Genomic DNA, 17,428 nt, shown 5'->3' on the forward strand with positions numbered 1-17,428 from the left:
GTCTTAAGCTTTTGTCAAGGATTGTAAATACTAACTACATTTTTAGATTTTAACTTAATTCAGAGTCAGTTTGAAGCTCCAACCGCGTAAAACAGGGAAATTTCAGAATCAGAAGTAAGTCAATAAATCATGTCCGTCGATCTTTGCAAATCACGATAGCGGCCGGACGAGTAATGCTAGCTGCTCGAAATTTTGCTGACTGCAACTGTAACAGTGCCATATCGGTTCAGAATTGGATATTGCTCCCACATAAAGTGGTCTTTCAAATTGACGTCTTGAATCACTAGAAGAATTAGATTGGGCTGAAATTTTTCACTTAGTGTTCTGTTGCGAGTATCTTCCAACAACCGTACCAACTACGGCTCAAATCTGTCGCTAACATGATACAGCTCCCATATAAACCGATCACCCAATTTGCCATCTTAAGCCCCCGGAAGCCGCAATTGTTAACTGATTAGGTCGAAATTTTGCACGTAGTGTTTTTTCATGATTTTCAACTATTCTAGGTTAGGTTGAAATGAGGGTGCGGTTATTAGTCCGCCTCATGCCACTAAGGACAGTAATTGGCTTGTTGCGCGCTCTAAATATTATGAAGTAACCTCAAAAAGGAAAATCCAAGTCAGGTATTCTACGCTACTAAAAAATCCATGATTATTTTCCATACCATGCACCTAAGTAGATTTATGTCCGGTATTGTGTCACCTATGTGCCGGTGTCTGTTAGCCGCGAAAGCCGGACATGACATAGGAAATGCTCCAACGTCTCATTATCTTCCCCACATTATATCACTTGCCGCACCCATTTTGCATAAGAGAGCTCGAAGTCCTATGTGTCTCGTTATGATACCTTCCTCTTCTTCTCAGGATTCGGATCTTTCCGTAGGGGTTTCGTCGTCCTACCAACAGTTTCGCAGTGTTTGATGTGCGTTCATCGCCCACGCTTGGCTTCACTGCCAATTCGCTTGATCTTTCATTCGTCTTACTCCGTTATGGTAAGACAACTAAAAAATTCGAATCGTGGCACTTCCGAGGAAGGCGTTAGTCTCTTTCTTATATTCCAAGACTGATCGTGACCGTTGTAATTGTCCTGGTGGCCAGTTTACTGCTCGTAAAGTGTTTCACACTCGGCCTCTTTGCGTTAACACCACACCAACTCACGCACTCCGTGATCTCTTGGATCTCCTCCCGCAGGATCGTATTATGGTCAGGCAGACGGAAACAGATCTCAGACCCTGAGTTCTCAATGTGGTCCTCCAGACACACTCTATCCAGTAGCTTTGATCTACTTTGTAGCATGAACTTCCCGGTGGGAATACCAGAGTTCCGCAGTGCCCCGCACTCGACTTTTAGTGTCGTCTCCGGTATCCGATCAGAAACCTCATCCATTCATTCCAGGTTTCCTATCGTCCCCTCGACCATAGCAAAATTGTGTGACCTACTCCTATCCTCTATCTATTCTCACATCGCATTAAGTCTCATTGCCGTAGTTGCTGCCTCACACTTAACCGGTTTTGGTAGTAGCCACATTTTCATGAGGAGCTTGCGATACTCCTCAAGCTCCTATAGATGAGCAACTTTGTTCCGGTCCATTGGATCGCCGAGGAACGTGATGGCCATTGGTTAATTAAGGGCACCGATAACTCGATCTGTCATATCGAGCATCCTAAATTCTCAGAACTTAAGCAAGAGTCCGCGGCTGCAGCTGCAGCTACTCCGTTTGGATCGTTCAACTAAAACTATTGACGCACATAGCTCGGGGTTAAAAGTACCAATCTCTGTGATGTTCCTAGTTATGCAGTAACTAGACACTGGAGCTGGCAAATTATCGGTATACGCATAATTCGATATTTTTATACCCTCCACCATAGGATGGGGGTATACTAATTTCGTCATTCTGTTTGTTACTTCTCAAAATATTCGTCTAAGATCCCATAAAGTCTATATATTCTTGATCGTCATGATATTTTAAGTCAATCTAGCCATGTCCGTCCGTCTGTCTGTCAAAAGCACGCTTACTTTCGAAGGAGTAAAGCTAGGCGCTTCTTACTGGTGTTGCTCTTCTTACAGGTATCGGTCCATGTTTTGATATAGCCGATCTTGGATCTTAACTTCTTGAGCCACTATAGGACGCAATTATTACCTGATTTGGCGGAAATTTTGCATGAGGTGTTCCGTTATGACTTCCAACAATTGTGCCAAGTATGGTTTAAATCGGTAAATGTGCCATATCGGTCCATGTTTTGATATAGCTATCATATGAACCGATATTGGATCTTGAATCTTTGAGCCACTAGAGGTCGCAATTTAACCGATTTGGCGGAAAATTTTCATGACGTGTTAGTTATGACTTCCAATAGCTGTGCCAAATGTGCTTCATATCGGTTCATAAACCAATCTGGGTCTTGACTTCCTAAGCCACAAGAGGGCGCAATTCTTCTCCGATTTGGCTAAAATTTTGCATGAGGTTTTTGATGACTTTCAAAAATTGTGCCAAGTATGGTTTAAATCGGTAAATGAGCCATATCGGTCCATGTTTTGATATAGCTGCCATATAAACCGATCTTGGATCTTGACTTCTTGTGCCACTAGAGGGCACTAGAGGTGTTTCGTTATGACTTCCAACAATTGTGCCAAGTATGCTTCAAATCGGTTCATAACGTGATATAGCTGACATATATACCGATCTTGGATCTTGACTCTTTGAGCCACTAGAGGGCGCAACTCTTATCCGATTTGGCTGAAATTTTGCATGATGTGTATTGTTATGACTTCCAGTAACTGTGCCAGACATGGTTTATATCGGTTCATAACCTGATATAGCTGCCATGTGAACCGATCTGGGATCCTGACTTCTGAACCTAAAGAGGTCGACATTATTATCCGATTTGGGTGAAATTTTGTACAACGCTTCTGACGTGACCTTCAACATACGTGCCAAATATGGTCAGAATCGGTCTAATGCCTGATACAGCTTCCATATAAACCGATCTCCCTATTTTACTTCTTAAGCCCCTTAAGGGAGCATTTTTTTTTCGAATTGGCTGACATTTTACACAATGACTTCCACTATGGTCTCCCACAATTAATTCAATTATGGTCCGAATCGGACCATAACTTGATATAGCTCCAATAGCATAGCAATTCTTTTCTTCTATCCTTTGTTTGCCTAAAATGAGATGCCGGGAAAAGAAGCATATAAGATTCGGCCCGGCCGAACTTAGCGCGCTTTAAGTTGTTAATAATAAATATTGACACTATCGTTAGTTTCCCATAGCCTTTATATCAAACGAAAATGAGAAGTAAAAATCACGAGATTGATTGATATAGAAGCACTATCAATGCACAGATCGACTAAAACCAAATTTATTAAAGTCAGTTGAAAGTCATGGGAGAAATCATTGTAAACATTTTAGCCCAATCGGATGAAAATTGCTCCTTTTATAGGCGCAATGTAACTAAAAGCTACATTCGGTGTCTTTTACGTGTGAATTCCAAACATCTTTTTACCCAAAAATGAAATATTTTCTGTGGCCAAGCAAGAGAGCCGCAAAAACCAATCACAAATGTTTCATTTACAGCAAGGGATGCCTAGATACACGAAAAATTTATTCATTAATTCTATTTATCTCTTGTTCCATTTGGCAGAGCGTGTGAGCCGTGATCGTAGAAAGTTTTGCCGATTAAATTTTGGTTTCTTTTCATTGATTAGTCGTGTGCTTTGTTTGATAATATTTTGCGCTATAAAAAATATCCATTCTGAAGTGGGTAGTCATATGTGCGAAAACCAAACGACAACTCAGAACCAATTATTTGCTTTGCTACAGCACAGAATTACAACAGACAGCTTAATTGTGTATATCAAAATCCAAATGTTGCAAAATTAATTATAGTTGTATGTCTCTTTGAATAGGCAAAATCTCTTTTGAAATGAAGCAAAAGTCGGGCGATGCCGACTACCCTTGCCTATAAATACAAAAGGGGGGCTATATCTAATTCTGAACCAATTTTGATGGACCTCGCCAGATGTATTCAGATAGGTTATTAAAATTACTCTATCAAATTTCGAGTAAAGCATATATGTTCAAAATGTAATAACTACGGTTGACAAATGACAAAAAATTACTCAAAATGTGACGAACATATGGATGGGAGCTATATCTAAATCTGAACCGATTTCGATCAAACATTATTGATATTGTGGACGTCGTCGAGGAAAGTGTTGTACAAAATTTTGTGAAGATTGGTCAAAAAATGCGCTTGCAGTGGGTGTAGGAGTGAAAATCGGGCGATATATATATATATGAGAGATATGTCTAATCTGAACCGATTTCTATGAAATTCGCCAGTAATATCGAAAGTCATAAGAAAATCCATCCAGCCAAATTTCGAGAGAATCGGTTAACAAATGACCATTTGATTGCTGAATTACTGCATATCGGACGAATATATATATGGGAGCTATATCCAAATCTGAACCGATTTCTATAAAATTCACCACTAATATCGTGAGTCATAACAAAATCCTTCCTGCCAAATTTCGAGAGAATCGGTTAACAAATGACCATTTTATTGCAGTATTACTACAAATCGGACGAACATATAAATGGGATCTATATCTAAATTTGAACCGATTTCTATAAAATTCACCAGTAATATCGGGAGTTATAAGAAACTTCTGCCTGCCAAATTTCGAGAGAATCGATTGACAAATGACCATTTTATTGTGGTATTACTGCATATCGGACAAACATATATATGGGAGCTATATCCAAATCTGAACCGATTTTTTCCAATTTCAATAGGCTTCGTCTTTAGGCCGAAAAACATTCCCATACCAAATTTGAAGACGATTGGGTGAAAATTGCGACCTGTAGTTTGTACACAAATTAACATGGACAGACGGACAGACAGACCGACGGATAGACAGACAGACAGACGGACATAGCTAAATCGAATTAGAAAGTGACTCTGAGTCGATCGGTATACTTATCAATGCGTCTATCTCTCTTCCTTTTGGGTGTTACAAACAAAGTTATAATACCCTGTACCACAGTAGTGGTGTAGGGTATAAAAAATATATATAAAAAGTTTTTACTTATAAATATATATGTAAACCCAGATGAAAATCCAAAAAGTTGTATGTATCAGGAATATATGGTTTTGGGTAAACTTTGTAGTAGTCACAAATTCTTGCATTAATTTATCATAAAAGGTGCAATTTTATCGTCAACAAAGTCTCAACGTTTTTCACAAAAGAAGTTTACTTATCCAAAATTCCGTTTATGGCTCATGAGAAGAAACTAATCTAGGAGAAACATATTGAAAAAAGGATCAGGTCAGATAATCGCTGTTTTTTGTAAGAAAATGGAAAGAGTCCTACGTTGTGCCTATTAAGGACATCGGGATCGTTGTGGGAAGAAAACCAAGTGCATGTTTCAATGCTTCAATCTAAACAAGTAAAAGCGTGCCAAGTTCAGCCGGGCCGAATCTTGTATACCCTCCACCATGGATCGCATTTGTCGAGTTCTTTTCCCGGCATCTCTTCTTAGGCAAAAAAAAAGGATATAAGAAAAGATTTGCTCTGCTATTAGAGCGATATCAAGAAACGGTTCGGTTTGGACCACAATTAAATTATATTTTGGAGACCTGTGTAAAATGTCAGCCAATTCGAATAAGAATTGCGCCCTTTGTGGGCTCAAGAAGTAAAATAGAGAGATCGATTTATATGGGAGCTGTATCGGCCTATAGAGCGATTCAGACCATAATAAACACGTATGTTAATGGTCATGAGAGAATCCGTCGTACAAATCCGCTCAAGAAGTCAAGATCCCAGATCGGTTTATATGGCAGCTATATCAGGTTATGAACCGACTTGTACTTTATTTGATATAGTTGTTGAAAGTAACAATAAAAAACGTCTTGCGAAATTTCAGCCAAATCGGATAGAAATTGAGCCCTCTAGAAGTTCAAGTAGTCAAGTCCCCAGATCTGTTTATATGACAGCTATATCAGGTTATGAACCGATTTGAACCATATTTGGCAGAGTTGTTGGATATCATAACAAAATACTACGTGCCAAAATTCATTCAAATTGGATAAGAATTGCGCCCTCTAGAGGCTCATGAAGTCAAGACCCAAGATCGGTTTATATGACAGCTATATAAGGTTATGGACCGATTTGAACCATACTTGGCACAGTTGTTGGATATCGCAACAAAACACGTCGTGCAAAATTCCATTCCAATCGGATAAGAATTGCGCACTCTAGAGGCTGAAGAAGTCAAGACCCAAGATTGGTTTATATGGCAGCTATATCAGGTTATGAACCGATTTGAACCATACTTGGCACAGTTGTTGGATATAATAACAAAACACGTCGTGCAAAATTTCATTCCAATCGGATAAGAATTGCGTACTCTAGAGGCTCAAGAAGTCAAGACCCAAGATCGGTTTATAAGGCAGCTATATCAGGTTATAAACCGATTTGAACCATACTTGGCACAGTTGTTTGATATCACAACAAAACACGTTGTGCAAAATTTCATTCAAATCCGATAAGAATTGCGCACTCTAGAGGCTGAAGAAGTCAAGACCCAAGATCGGTTTATATGGCAGCTATATCAAAACATTGACCGATATGGCCCATTTACAATACCAGCCGACCTACACTAATAAGAAGTATTTGTGCAAAATTTCAAGCGGCTAGCTTTACTCCTTCGGAAGTTAGCGTGCTTTCGACAGACAGACGGACGGCGGACGGACGGACATGGCTAGACCGACATAAAATGTCGCGACGATCAAGAATATATATACTTTATGGGGTCTCAGACGAATATTTCGAGTAGTTACAATCAGAATGACGAAATTAGTATACCCCCCATCTTATGGTGGAGGGTATAAAAAGAGCATTTCTTTTTAAGCTGTCACTGATCTATCCAGATCGGTTTATAAAGCCCAAAACCTTACGAAGGTTCACATCCGCTAAATCAGATAAGTTCTCAAAGAAATGAGAACATAACGTGGAACTCCTTCTGCCTACCAGAGCGAGACAAACACATAACAGATGTTCTACAGTCTGTTCTTCATCTACGTCCTCACAGCTTCTGCCAAAGTCGTTATTTTAAACCTTCAGTCTGTCTGCATGTTTTCCGATCAGACCTGTCATGACGCACACAATGATTGAGCTGCTGAGAAGATATTTATGTCAATCGTCGTTATGTATCCGCTTGATACACATTCAAGTGGTCGAGTAATCTTCTCAACATGACCAGTTCTAGTTCTTCGGGGTACACCCGAAAGGCTACCAGGACGTCTAGTTTGGAACCATTCGTACTTTTTATATAAATGCTACTCAGGCTATGTGTAATCCACACGCCTGGAATATCGGTCCTTGTATCAAGGATAACACAGAGCTCGTTTCCGCGATATGAACAGGGAGAAAGCTCACTCAGTCTCACAGCAGTGGTTGCAACATTTTTGCCACGATGTCCAGGGGCTTTAGGTGTAGCATTAAATTGAGTGCATCAGATGGTGTCGTCCTCAGTGCAGCTATCATGTACAAACAAGCCATCCTTTGGATCCAGTTGCGTATTGAACAATAGGTCGGTTTTTGAAGAGTCGTCCATCAGACCACAACACCAAATAGCATTAAAGGTCTGACAACTGCAGTATATATCCAATGCATTACACGCGGTTTTAACTCCCCAACTTTTGCTAATGGCTGTCTTACAGGCTTATAGGGCAATTGTTGCTTTTCTTGTCTTTTCTAAAATGTTGAATTTGAAGTTCAGTTTTCTGTCTAGCAAAACTCCTAGGTATTTTGAGCTATCAGTAAATGGAAAATTCTCTCCTCCCAAGGAGACAGGTGCTCTGTAAGTAACTTTCTAAAAAGAACTACTTCAGTCTGCATGAAGGATATATTTACGAGTGCTGAGAAAGTTTCTCTAACCGCATTAACTAACCTTTTTCTTACAGAAACAATAATAAATCGTTAATTAATATATTCCATGGAAGAGGAGACAGTACACCTCCTTTGGGTGTTTCTCTTCTGCGTTAAGGCATCTTTATTCTTTGATGACTATAATCTCCAGCTCCTTCGTGATTGATGTCAGTTTTACATTATTGAAAGCTTCTTCCGTGTCCAGAAACGCTACCATTGAATATTTCTTGTTAGCGAGATAACCTTCTATGTAGGCACCTAGTTGCCTAGGTGTGAGAAGGGTTGTTTCAGTGGACTTGTCCTTACTATTTACATACTGTTGCCGAGACAAGCGATCTCCAGGATCTTTGCCCTAACATATATTTATATCAAACGCTCTAGATTCTTCAGCACTCTTTTTTTGGTAAGGTTTTCCTGTTTTTGGAATGAAAATGGCCTTTTGTAACCACCCACACAGGTATATATGATATGCTGATATAAGCAGAGTATATCTCCCTAAGCTAAGGAGACAGTCTATCGGACACAGCTTGTAATTCAACCGGTGTTACATCATCATCCCTGACAAGAAACACAATGCAGTCTAAAGAACAGGGAGCAGATGATGAGACCATCGCCTACTCCCAAGATGCCCATTTACTGGAGGACCAATGATTGAAGTCATCCAGATAAACCTGCACTGGAGCTAGACTGCTACACACGCTCTGATGGAGAAAATCACGAAAATTCATGTTGCCATAATTCAGGAACCATGGGCGACCCGTAACAAGGTTTTAGACTTTAACAAAGTTTTAGTTTAGTGGTACTCGGCCGACGACCTGCGTTAATTGTCATAAAAATTGGAATTATATATAACAGTGATGAGATAGGAAGACGGTAGACTTCCTGGCATCACTTTATCTGCGTTTCGATTGTCCGACTCCTTCAACCATGACGGAGTTGAAACGGCTGGTGAGGAAAGCAAAACAGTCAGGAAATGAGATATTAATAATGTTCGATGCGAACTCTCACCATATTTCGTGATGTAGTACCAACATTGCTAAGCGAGGCCAAGCCCATCATCTTTGTTAAGAGGATTAGCGAGGAAGTTTTAGATTTTACAATATGTTCGGAAAATCTGATTGATAAGGTTCAGATCATCATTAGATCAGGTTCAGAACCAGCGCCGAATCCAATAAGAAAACAAATTGGACAAAATTCAGGACACTAATCAGAAGAAGACTTCGACAAGATGATTTAGAGTGTCCAATCATAGAAGACATTGAATACAGTATTAACAAGATTACGACTGCAACAGTGTTATTTCGAAGACAGCTGTTCTCTTAAAGAAAGGAAATGAGCCCAAGAAAAAGACTAGATGACCGGGGATAGCCATTCTGCGACCACGTCGATAGCGTTAATGACTCCGCCAAGATGAAAAATTTCTCTCAAAAACTGAAACGTGTAAAATGACACGTTGGTAGACGACATAGGAGTGAGAGCAGAGATAACGGGAGACATGTTGAGGCTTTTGATGAAACCCCATTTTCCACAGGATACGAAGGGACTCACGGAGACACCGGAATCTTGAAATAATGATTTTGATCGAAGGCTTATCAATACAGATTTATGGTGAAGGAATCCTTGAGGAGCTTCAAACCATTTAAGTCATCTTGACCTTATGGAATATTTCCGGTATTAATACAGAAGGAGGCCGCAGAGGCCACCATAGCGCAGAGGTTAGCATATCCGCCTATGACGCTGAACGCCTGGCTTCGAATCCTGGCGAGAGCATCAGAAAAAATTGTCAACGGTGCTTTTCCTCTCCTAATGCTGGCGACATTTGTGAGGTACTATGCCATGTAAAACTTCTCTCCAAAGAGTTGTCGTACTGTGGCTCGCCGTTCGGACTCGGCTATAAAAAGGAGGCCCCTTATCATTGAGCTTAAATTTGAATCGGACTGCACTCATTGATATGTGAGAAGTTTGCGCCTGTTCCTTAGTGGAATGTTCATGGGCAAAATTTGCATTTTACCAAGAGGCGCCTGGACCACCTTTGGTCTTGAAATTTTGCACACGATATCAATAACACCTCAGCTCAAATCATTTCATATAAATATCTCTACGCGTTCTAACACGCCATATTTTGTACTAGTTTTTTCGATTTTCTTACACTGTGCGTTGACCTCTGGAGAGTTTCCCGGAAAATGTGTATCAACGAGTGTTTTTAGTGTTTCCTCGCTAGACATTTACCATACTTTCTCTGACTTCCGAATGTATCCTAAAGAAATAGGTTTCGAGGATAGGATCTTTCTTAGCATAGAGGCCTCAGATGTGAATTCCACCCAGGAATTGTTCCGAGGCTCACTCAGCACGCCTATGTATTTTCTTAATTCAGCCTTATAGATATCACAATGTTTCGCCCTATGGAAAAGTTTTCTGGAACTCTTCTTTAGACCAAACAGTTCTGGCGTCCACCATGGCTGTCACTTTATTTCCTTATGCAACTTTTAATGTAATATTCCATAAGCATCTCAACCGTTTCGTTGATATCCGAACTTCCCATATTTGGTGATGTTCATTAGCATCACTTCCTAAAATGAGGGTTTTTTTCCCTGCAGAAGCAGCTTCAACCAGCAACCAGCAGAAAAATATTTTGACTTCTCCTTGCAAGAATGTTTCCTGAATAAGAACCGTGTCTAATTCCTCCTGCCATTGGAAGAACCATGAGTGCCGCCTAAGCGGCCTTACAATAATGGATATTTGCCTGCAGAAAACGAACTGTTGCATTAGCCTCGTCTTCTGAGTACGCGATGAGTTCATCCTCGAAAGATTCTTTCGATCTTGTCATGATGAGTTTCCTTATCCATGCGTGTGAAATTTGTCGAGAAGGAATATCAACCTTCTTGACTAAATCTAGTGCTGCGCCTAGCCAGATATCACCAGTCTTTTTTTTTTGAGTCAACGATACATTACAATCGACCGTTGAACCCCTGTCCTCAATGATACAAGCAATGCTTCTTGGACCCATATTACTTTTATTCGCATTAGTTTTTTTGGTGCTGCGCCTTTTCTGAATTGTAGGGTTTGAGGTAGCCTGCGCTGTTAATATCCAAGCCGAATTGAGGGAGCCCCCTCCTTATGGGTGAGAGTTTTGAGATTCTTCGCACCAAGCTTCGCAGTAAACTTGAGAGTTAGTTTAACCAGACATGCAGATATGCTATCAGATCGAAAGAGGCGGCGCTTGCAACTGGTGCTTGGATAAAATCATTTTGGGCAAAGTCAGTTTCCACATCGTAATTTTTTAGCAAATTTGCTGTGGACACTACAAATTTATATATTGTAGTTAGGTGCAACAAATTTTTTGTATGGGCATAGAGGACATACGAAAAATAAACATAAGCCCAAATGGGGCATCTGGACTTTGGAATTTGAGAACTCGAGGGGGTTTTTCAGTTTTTTAATAAAAATCGCCTATTTTGAATTTTATACACCACCCATGTAAGTTGACAGATCTTCTTCAAATTTTATTTAAAGTGCATCTACAGTATATCCTCTTCACAAAAAGAAGAAAGCAAAAATTAAGGTTTGCCATTCCAAATGGCAAAGGATATCTCCATATTTATATAGATATCTTGGCTTTCAAGCTTTTTAAGCAATCGCATTATTGATTAATGATAAGAGGCCGTCTTTTTTGAGCCGAGTACGATATGGGGAGAAGCTTTTTCATGACAAAGTACCCCACAAATTTCGCCAACATTAGGAGGGCGAAATCCACCGCTGAAAATTTTTTCTGATGCTCTCGCCAGAATTCGAGCACACGCGTTCAGTGTCATATGCGGACATGCTAACCTCTGCACTGCGGGGGCCTTCTATTGCAAATGCAAATTTTGCCCATGAACATTCCACTAAGGAATGTTCATGGGCAAACTTCTCACATATCAATGAGTGCAGTCCGATTCAAGCTTAAGCTCAATGATAACGGGCCTCCTTTATATAGCCGAGTCCGAACGGAGTGCCGCAGTGCGACACCTCTTTGGAGAGAAGTTTTACATGGCATAGTACCTCACAAATATTGCCAGCATTAGGAGGGAAAAACCACCGCTGAATATTTCTAGTCTCGCCAGGATTCCAACCCAGGCGTTCAGCGTCATTGACGGACATGCTAACCTACGCGCTACGGTGACCTTCTATTACCTATCTTAAATCTGGACTCTGAAGTGCATTGTGATCTGTTAGACAAATTAAGTTAGGATAATTTGAAAAGAGGGTGCGAATATTAATCTGCCCCCATGCTACTATGGACATACACATTAGCCAGTAATCAGCTCTTGTGCCTTCTTAATACTAAAAAGTAATCCCGAAAAAGAAAATCTGAGTTAGGAATTCCATGCTTTTTAAAAAATCCTCAATTGTTGCCCATACCACCATCATGTCTGGTATTGTGTCCCCACCAAAGTACCGATGTCTGTTAGCCGGACAATGCCATAGGAAATTCTCCAACGCCCTACACATGTTATCACCTGTTGCACCAATTATGCATAAGTGTCCTTTCTCCTTTTTGTGTCCTCGTAGTCCTTTTTATACCCACCACCAAAGGATGGGGGTATATTCATTTTGTAGTTCCGTTTGCAACACATCGCAATATCCATTTCCGACCCTATAAAGTATATATATTCTTGATCAGCGTATAAATCTAAGACGATCTAGACATGTCCGTCCGTCTGTCTGTTGACAGTCTTCAAAAATTGAGATATTGAGCTGAAACTTTGCACAGATTCTTTTTTGTCCATAAGCAGGTTAAGTTCGAAGATGGGCTATATCGGACTACATCTTGATATAGCCCCCATATAAACCGATTGGCCGATTTAGGGTCTTAGGTCCATGAAAGCCACATTTATTATACGATTTTGCTTAAATTTGGGACAGTGAGTTGTGTTAGGTCCTTCGATTTTACTTAGATCGGTTCAGATTTGGATATTGCTACCATATAGATCGATCCTCCGATTTAGGGTGTTAGGTCCATGAAAGCCACATTTATTATCTAATTTTGCTGATATTTGACACAGTGAGTTGTGTTAAACCCTTCGACATCCTTTGTCAATTTGGCTCAGATCGTTTCAGATTTGGATATACCTGCCATATAGACCGATCCTCCGATTTAGGGTAATAGGCCCATAAAAGCCACATTTATTATCCGATTTTGCTGAAATTTAGCTGCCATTTAGACCGATCTCTCGATTGAAGGTTTTGGGCCCATAAAAGGCGTATCCGATTTCGCCGAAGTTGGGGACAGTGAGTTAAAATAAGCCCCTTGACATACTTCTTCAATATGTCACAAAGCGGTCCAGATTTTGATGTATCTGCCATATAGACCGACCTCTCGGTTTTGGGTTTTGGGACCATAAAAGGCGCATTTGTTGTCCGATGTCGCTGAAATTTGAGACAGTGAGTTGTGTCAGGCTCTTCGACATTTTTCTGCAGCTTGACCCATATCGGTCCAGATTTGCCATGTAGACCGATATCTCGATTTAAAGTCTTGGCCCCATAAAAGGCGCATTTATAATCCGACTTCACTGAAATTTGACACAGTGACTTACGTTAGGCTTCTCGACATCCACGTCGTATATGGTTCAGAACACAATTGAACAATGACTTGTACTTATTAGTATTTGGTCCAAATCGAAACATATTTCGATATAACTGCTATGGGATATAAGGTATGCAATTTTCACCGGATTTTGATGAAAGGTGGTTTACATATATACCCGAGGTTGTGGATATCCAAAGTTCGGCCCGGCCGAACTTAACTCGTCTTTTCACTTGTTTTCCTTTACGATACCAAAAGCTATACTGGCCTTCTTCTTACTTCCTTTCATTAATAGCGTCGTTTTCACACAATCTGGATCTTGCCATAAGATTTTCGATGCTCCACAGTGTGAAATGCACGTTTGTCGAACACACGCTTAACTCGGACTGCGTCGACACGAAAGGCTTCCGATTTACGATGTTTATTGACGGCAGTCCTCTTGTCTTCACCGCCAAATCGTCTGCCTTTCATTTCCCCTTACTCCGTTATGGCCCGGCATTCAAACGATGCAGATTTTGCCATCCTCAGAGAAGGAGTTAATCTCCTTCTTACTCTGCAAGACTACTCGTAACCTTACCGTCCGGTTTTTATTGCCCTAATGGCCATTTTACTGACCATAAAAATGTCCACACTTGGCTTTCTAGCGTTAGCACCACACCAACTCACGCATTTCGTGATCGCCCTTATCTCAGATCTCAGTCCATGCGTTCCCAATGTAAACCCCCCAGGCTCACTCTGTCCTCCATCTGTGTAGCATTATCTTCCAGATGGCAATACCAGCGTTCCGTTAATCCAAGACTGTGTCGTTTGCAGCAGTGCCTCGAACTCGATCTCAAGTTTCGTCTCAGGTATCCGATCGTCTCAGATATTCTTATCGTTGCCTCGATTATACCGCGATGGTATGACCTGAATCGAGAGATCAGACTACATTGTAGCTATATCCAAATCTGGCTCGATCAAGAAGGATACCGAGGAGCCTAACGCAACTCACTGCCCTAAATATCAGCGAAATCGGACAAGAAATCGCCTTCAATGGGCCCAAGACCTTCAATCGAGAGATCGCTCTATATGATAGTTACATCCAAATCTGAACCAATCTGGGCCAAATTAAGTAAGGATGTCGAGAGTCCTTACATAACTCTCTGTCCCAAATGTCAGCGAAATCGAATAATAACTGTAGCTTTAGCGGGCCTAAGACCTTAAATCGGCAGATCGGTCAATATGGGGGCTATATCTAGATAGAGTCCGATAAAGTCCATTTTCTGGTGATACAGTAATTGTGACTATCTAGGCTTTTTGTGAAAAAATTTACCGTCGATGTATTATTAATTGTTCCTTGTCAGTACTTCATTTACTCTTTAAACTAATGGAATGAGTTCTGCGAATATGTTATTAAAAATTTCTGTTTAAATCAATTTTAATTTCGTTAAATATTGATGTTCTTATGGTTTTATTGAAGTAATAGTAAACAACATCGATGAGACCTATACACTTGAGCTACCAGAGGTCTTCTACCCAACGAAAATTTGCGAAATCTAAATAGAAAATTCTACTTTAAGGTGTGGCTATTTTTCGACGTTTTTTTCGCAGAAAAATGTTTATGGTTTTAACGATTTTTCTTCTCAATTATGATCATTTTTCACGAAAAAGATCTGGCAGCACCGCGTCTAGAGTATACAAGATTCTGCATTCAAAGTTGGTAGCCTCCACCATTGATGTTGAAGGGCATAAGTTAATGCCTGTTTGGGACTTCATTTAATACTTGCCATAAAAGACTGTCACTTCCATTATGCAGGAGCTACTAAATCAGTTGCATTGTGTCTTTTTTGAGAGCTAAGGTATTTTGAAACAAAAGAGATACTGTGGAACATCAACGTCAAATCACTTCTGATAGCCGTGTCAAAATAAGAAGGTTACGTTCAATCGGCTAATAATATCCAGTCCACATCTGTTGATAGTTGTGGATTGGGAATTAACTCAACCAAATCAGAAATGGTATTTTTCAGAAAAACCTTACTGGTTCGTTAATCCACTACTGAGAGGAGGAGGTCCAGTTGCGATAGTTTTCACTTTATTTACAAAGTCAGACTATAGATAGACATTAGATGGCATATTTAACCTACAAGTCATGTTTTATCAGTATCGTATATACAAATAATTAAAAAAAAAAGATTTAATCATTTTATAAATCATCAATATGGCTTTTGTAAATGATATTCTATTCATAAAAAACAAAAACATAAATAGATGATATATTAAAAATTTATTTAGAAATCTTAACAAACCGCGCTTATGTGGCCTCCTTGAATTTTGTTCTGTTGCCATATCAGGTGACGACAATCCACAGCAAAAGTCTTCATCTGAAAAATGATTGTTTATCAAATTCTATGATGGTTTAAGCTTGTAAAAAATTAAAAACATATCACACCAGTATTGAATTTTTTTTTTTTTTTGTTGTACACCCAGAGAATTTTGTTGGTAAAACCGCAAAACTGTTTGCTGTAGCAACAGAAGATCTGCATTAGTTTTTTTTTTCTAAAAAAGCAATCAGTTTTAGAAGAAAAGTTGAAAACCGGCAATAAATTTCACAATTACCTTAAAAAATGCATTTTGTATCTTATCTTTTAATTTTATGGTTATATAGCGTAATTTTTGTCCAGTTTTCTACAATTTAATAGTTTTAAAGGCTTTGAACTAACAGCAGACAGAAATAAATACTAAAATCGTATTTATGCTTTTAAACATACAACTTTGGCGTAAAATTGTATAATAATACGTATCAATTGATTCAATTGTTGTTTAAAAATTAGAAAATTGTATATGGTTTCTTTAAAAGTTGACCAATTTTACTTCAGATCAGCAGACAGTGTTTGCTGGTATCAGCAGACAGAGTTTGCCTGTATCAGCAAACTGTTTCTGGGTGTATTGTTATATCTCCAGTATTCTATATAGCTGTATTCATTACAAGTTATATAGGCTTTATAAACTTTGATTGGGTATTTGTTCCAAAAACCGTATCCACAAACCATTAAAAGCCTACTAAGGGGTAAATAAAGCTTTGTTCTGTGCGCACAAGTTATTGTAGGCGCTGACCAACTCACTTATTGTTATTTCCTGCAAAATAGTAATATTATCTTAAAATTTAACAATTTCTAAAAATTTTTTGAAATATCTCATACAACCAAATTAATTAACACAATTTTATATTTAAAATAACAGTGTAGATTCGCTGATTGCAAATGTATTGCAATGCATTTTTTACACCCTCCACCATAGAATGGGGATATACGAATTTTGTCATTCCATTTGTAACACATCGAAATATTGATCTGAAACCCAACCCAAGTAAAGCATGATTTTTAGCTATTATCTTTCTGGCAACACTGGTTTAAACAGCTCATTATTGAATTGTATTATCAAAATGCGTGCTCTGTAAAGGAGGTTCATCGCGCGCTTTTTTGACTCAATGGATACGTAAATAAACAGAATTGTCGATTCTGTTTATTTATATCCATAAAAAGTTACAGTTTGATGCGGTTTATGGGTTGGTCACATCATTGGACCGTACTTCTTCAAAGATGATGCGAATCGTATCGTAACTGTGAATGGTGAGCGCTACCGTGAGGTGATATCCAAATTTTTTTTGTGCGATTTAACATCTTTAGACTTTTTTTTTGTGGGACTACGTTAAAACTCATGTCTAGATAGACAAGCCCGCTTCAATTGACGCATTGGAAGACAACATTGAAGCATTTATTCGTGAGATAACTGCCGAAATGTAAGAAACAATATGCCAAAATTGGACTAAGCAAGTCAAGGTCAACATTTGCATGAAATAATCAATAATCAAACATTAAATTATGTGGACCATACTATCGATTCATAAAAGATTTGATGAATTATTCTGAATTTTATGTGTTTAAT

The 17,428-nt window shown here is 39.2% G+C and overlaps 1 protein-coding gene across 10 annotated transcripts in view; it reads right to left on the bottom strand.

Annotated features, from left to right (window-relative positions):
• The window catches only part of LOC106086294 (glutamate-gated chloride channel), a 383,785-nt gene that overhangs the window by 274,287 nt on the left and 92,070 nt on the right, over positions 1-17,428 (bottom strand). For 6 of the 10 annotated variants that reach the window (XM_059360210.1, XM_059360204.1, XM_059360203.1 and 3 more), the window contains one exon: positions 15,790-15,864. The exons of the other annotated variants lie outside the window; for them this stretch is intronic. In XM_059360210.1, coding sequence (XP_059216193.1) covers positions 15,790-15,864 — 75 coding nt within the window. The remainder of the gene's footprint in view (positions 1-15,789; positions 15,865-17,428) is intronic. 10 annotated transcript variants of the gene reach the window in all.

This window comes from Stomoxys calcitrans, chromosome 1 (assembly GCF_963082655.1).
Source record: "Stomoxys calcitrans chromosome 1, idStoCalc2.1, whole genome shotgun sequence".
NCBI lineage: Eukaryota > Metazoa > Arthropoda > Insecta > Diptera > Muscidae > Stomoxys > Stomoxys calcitrans.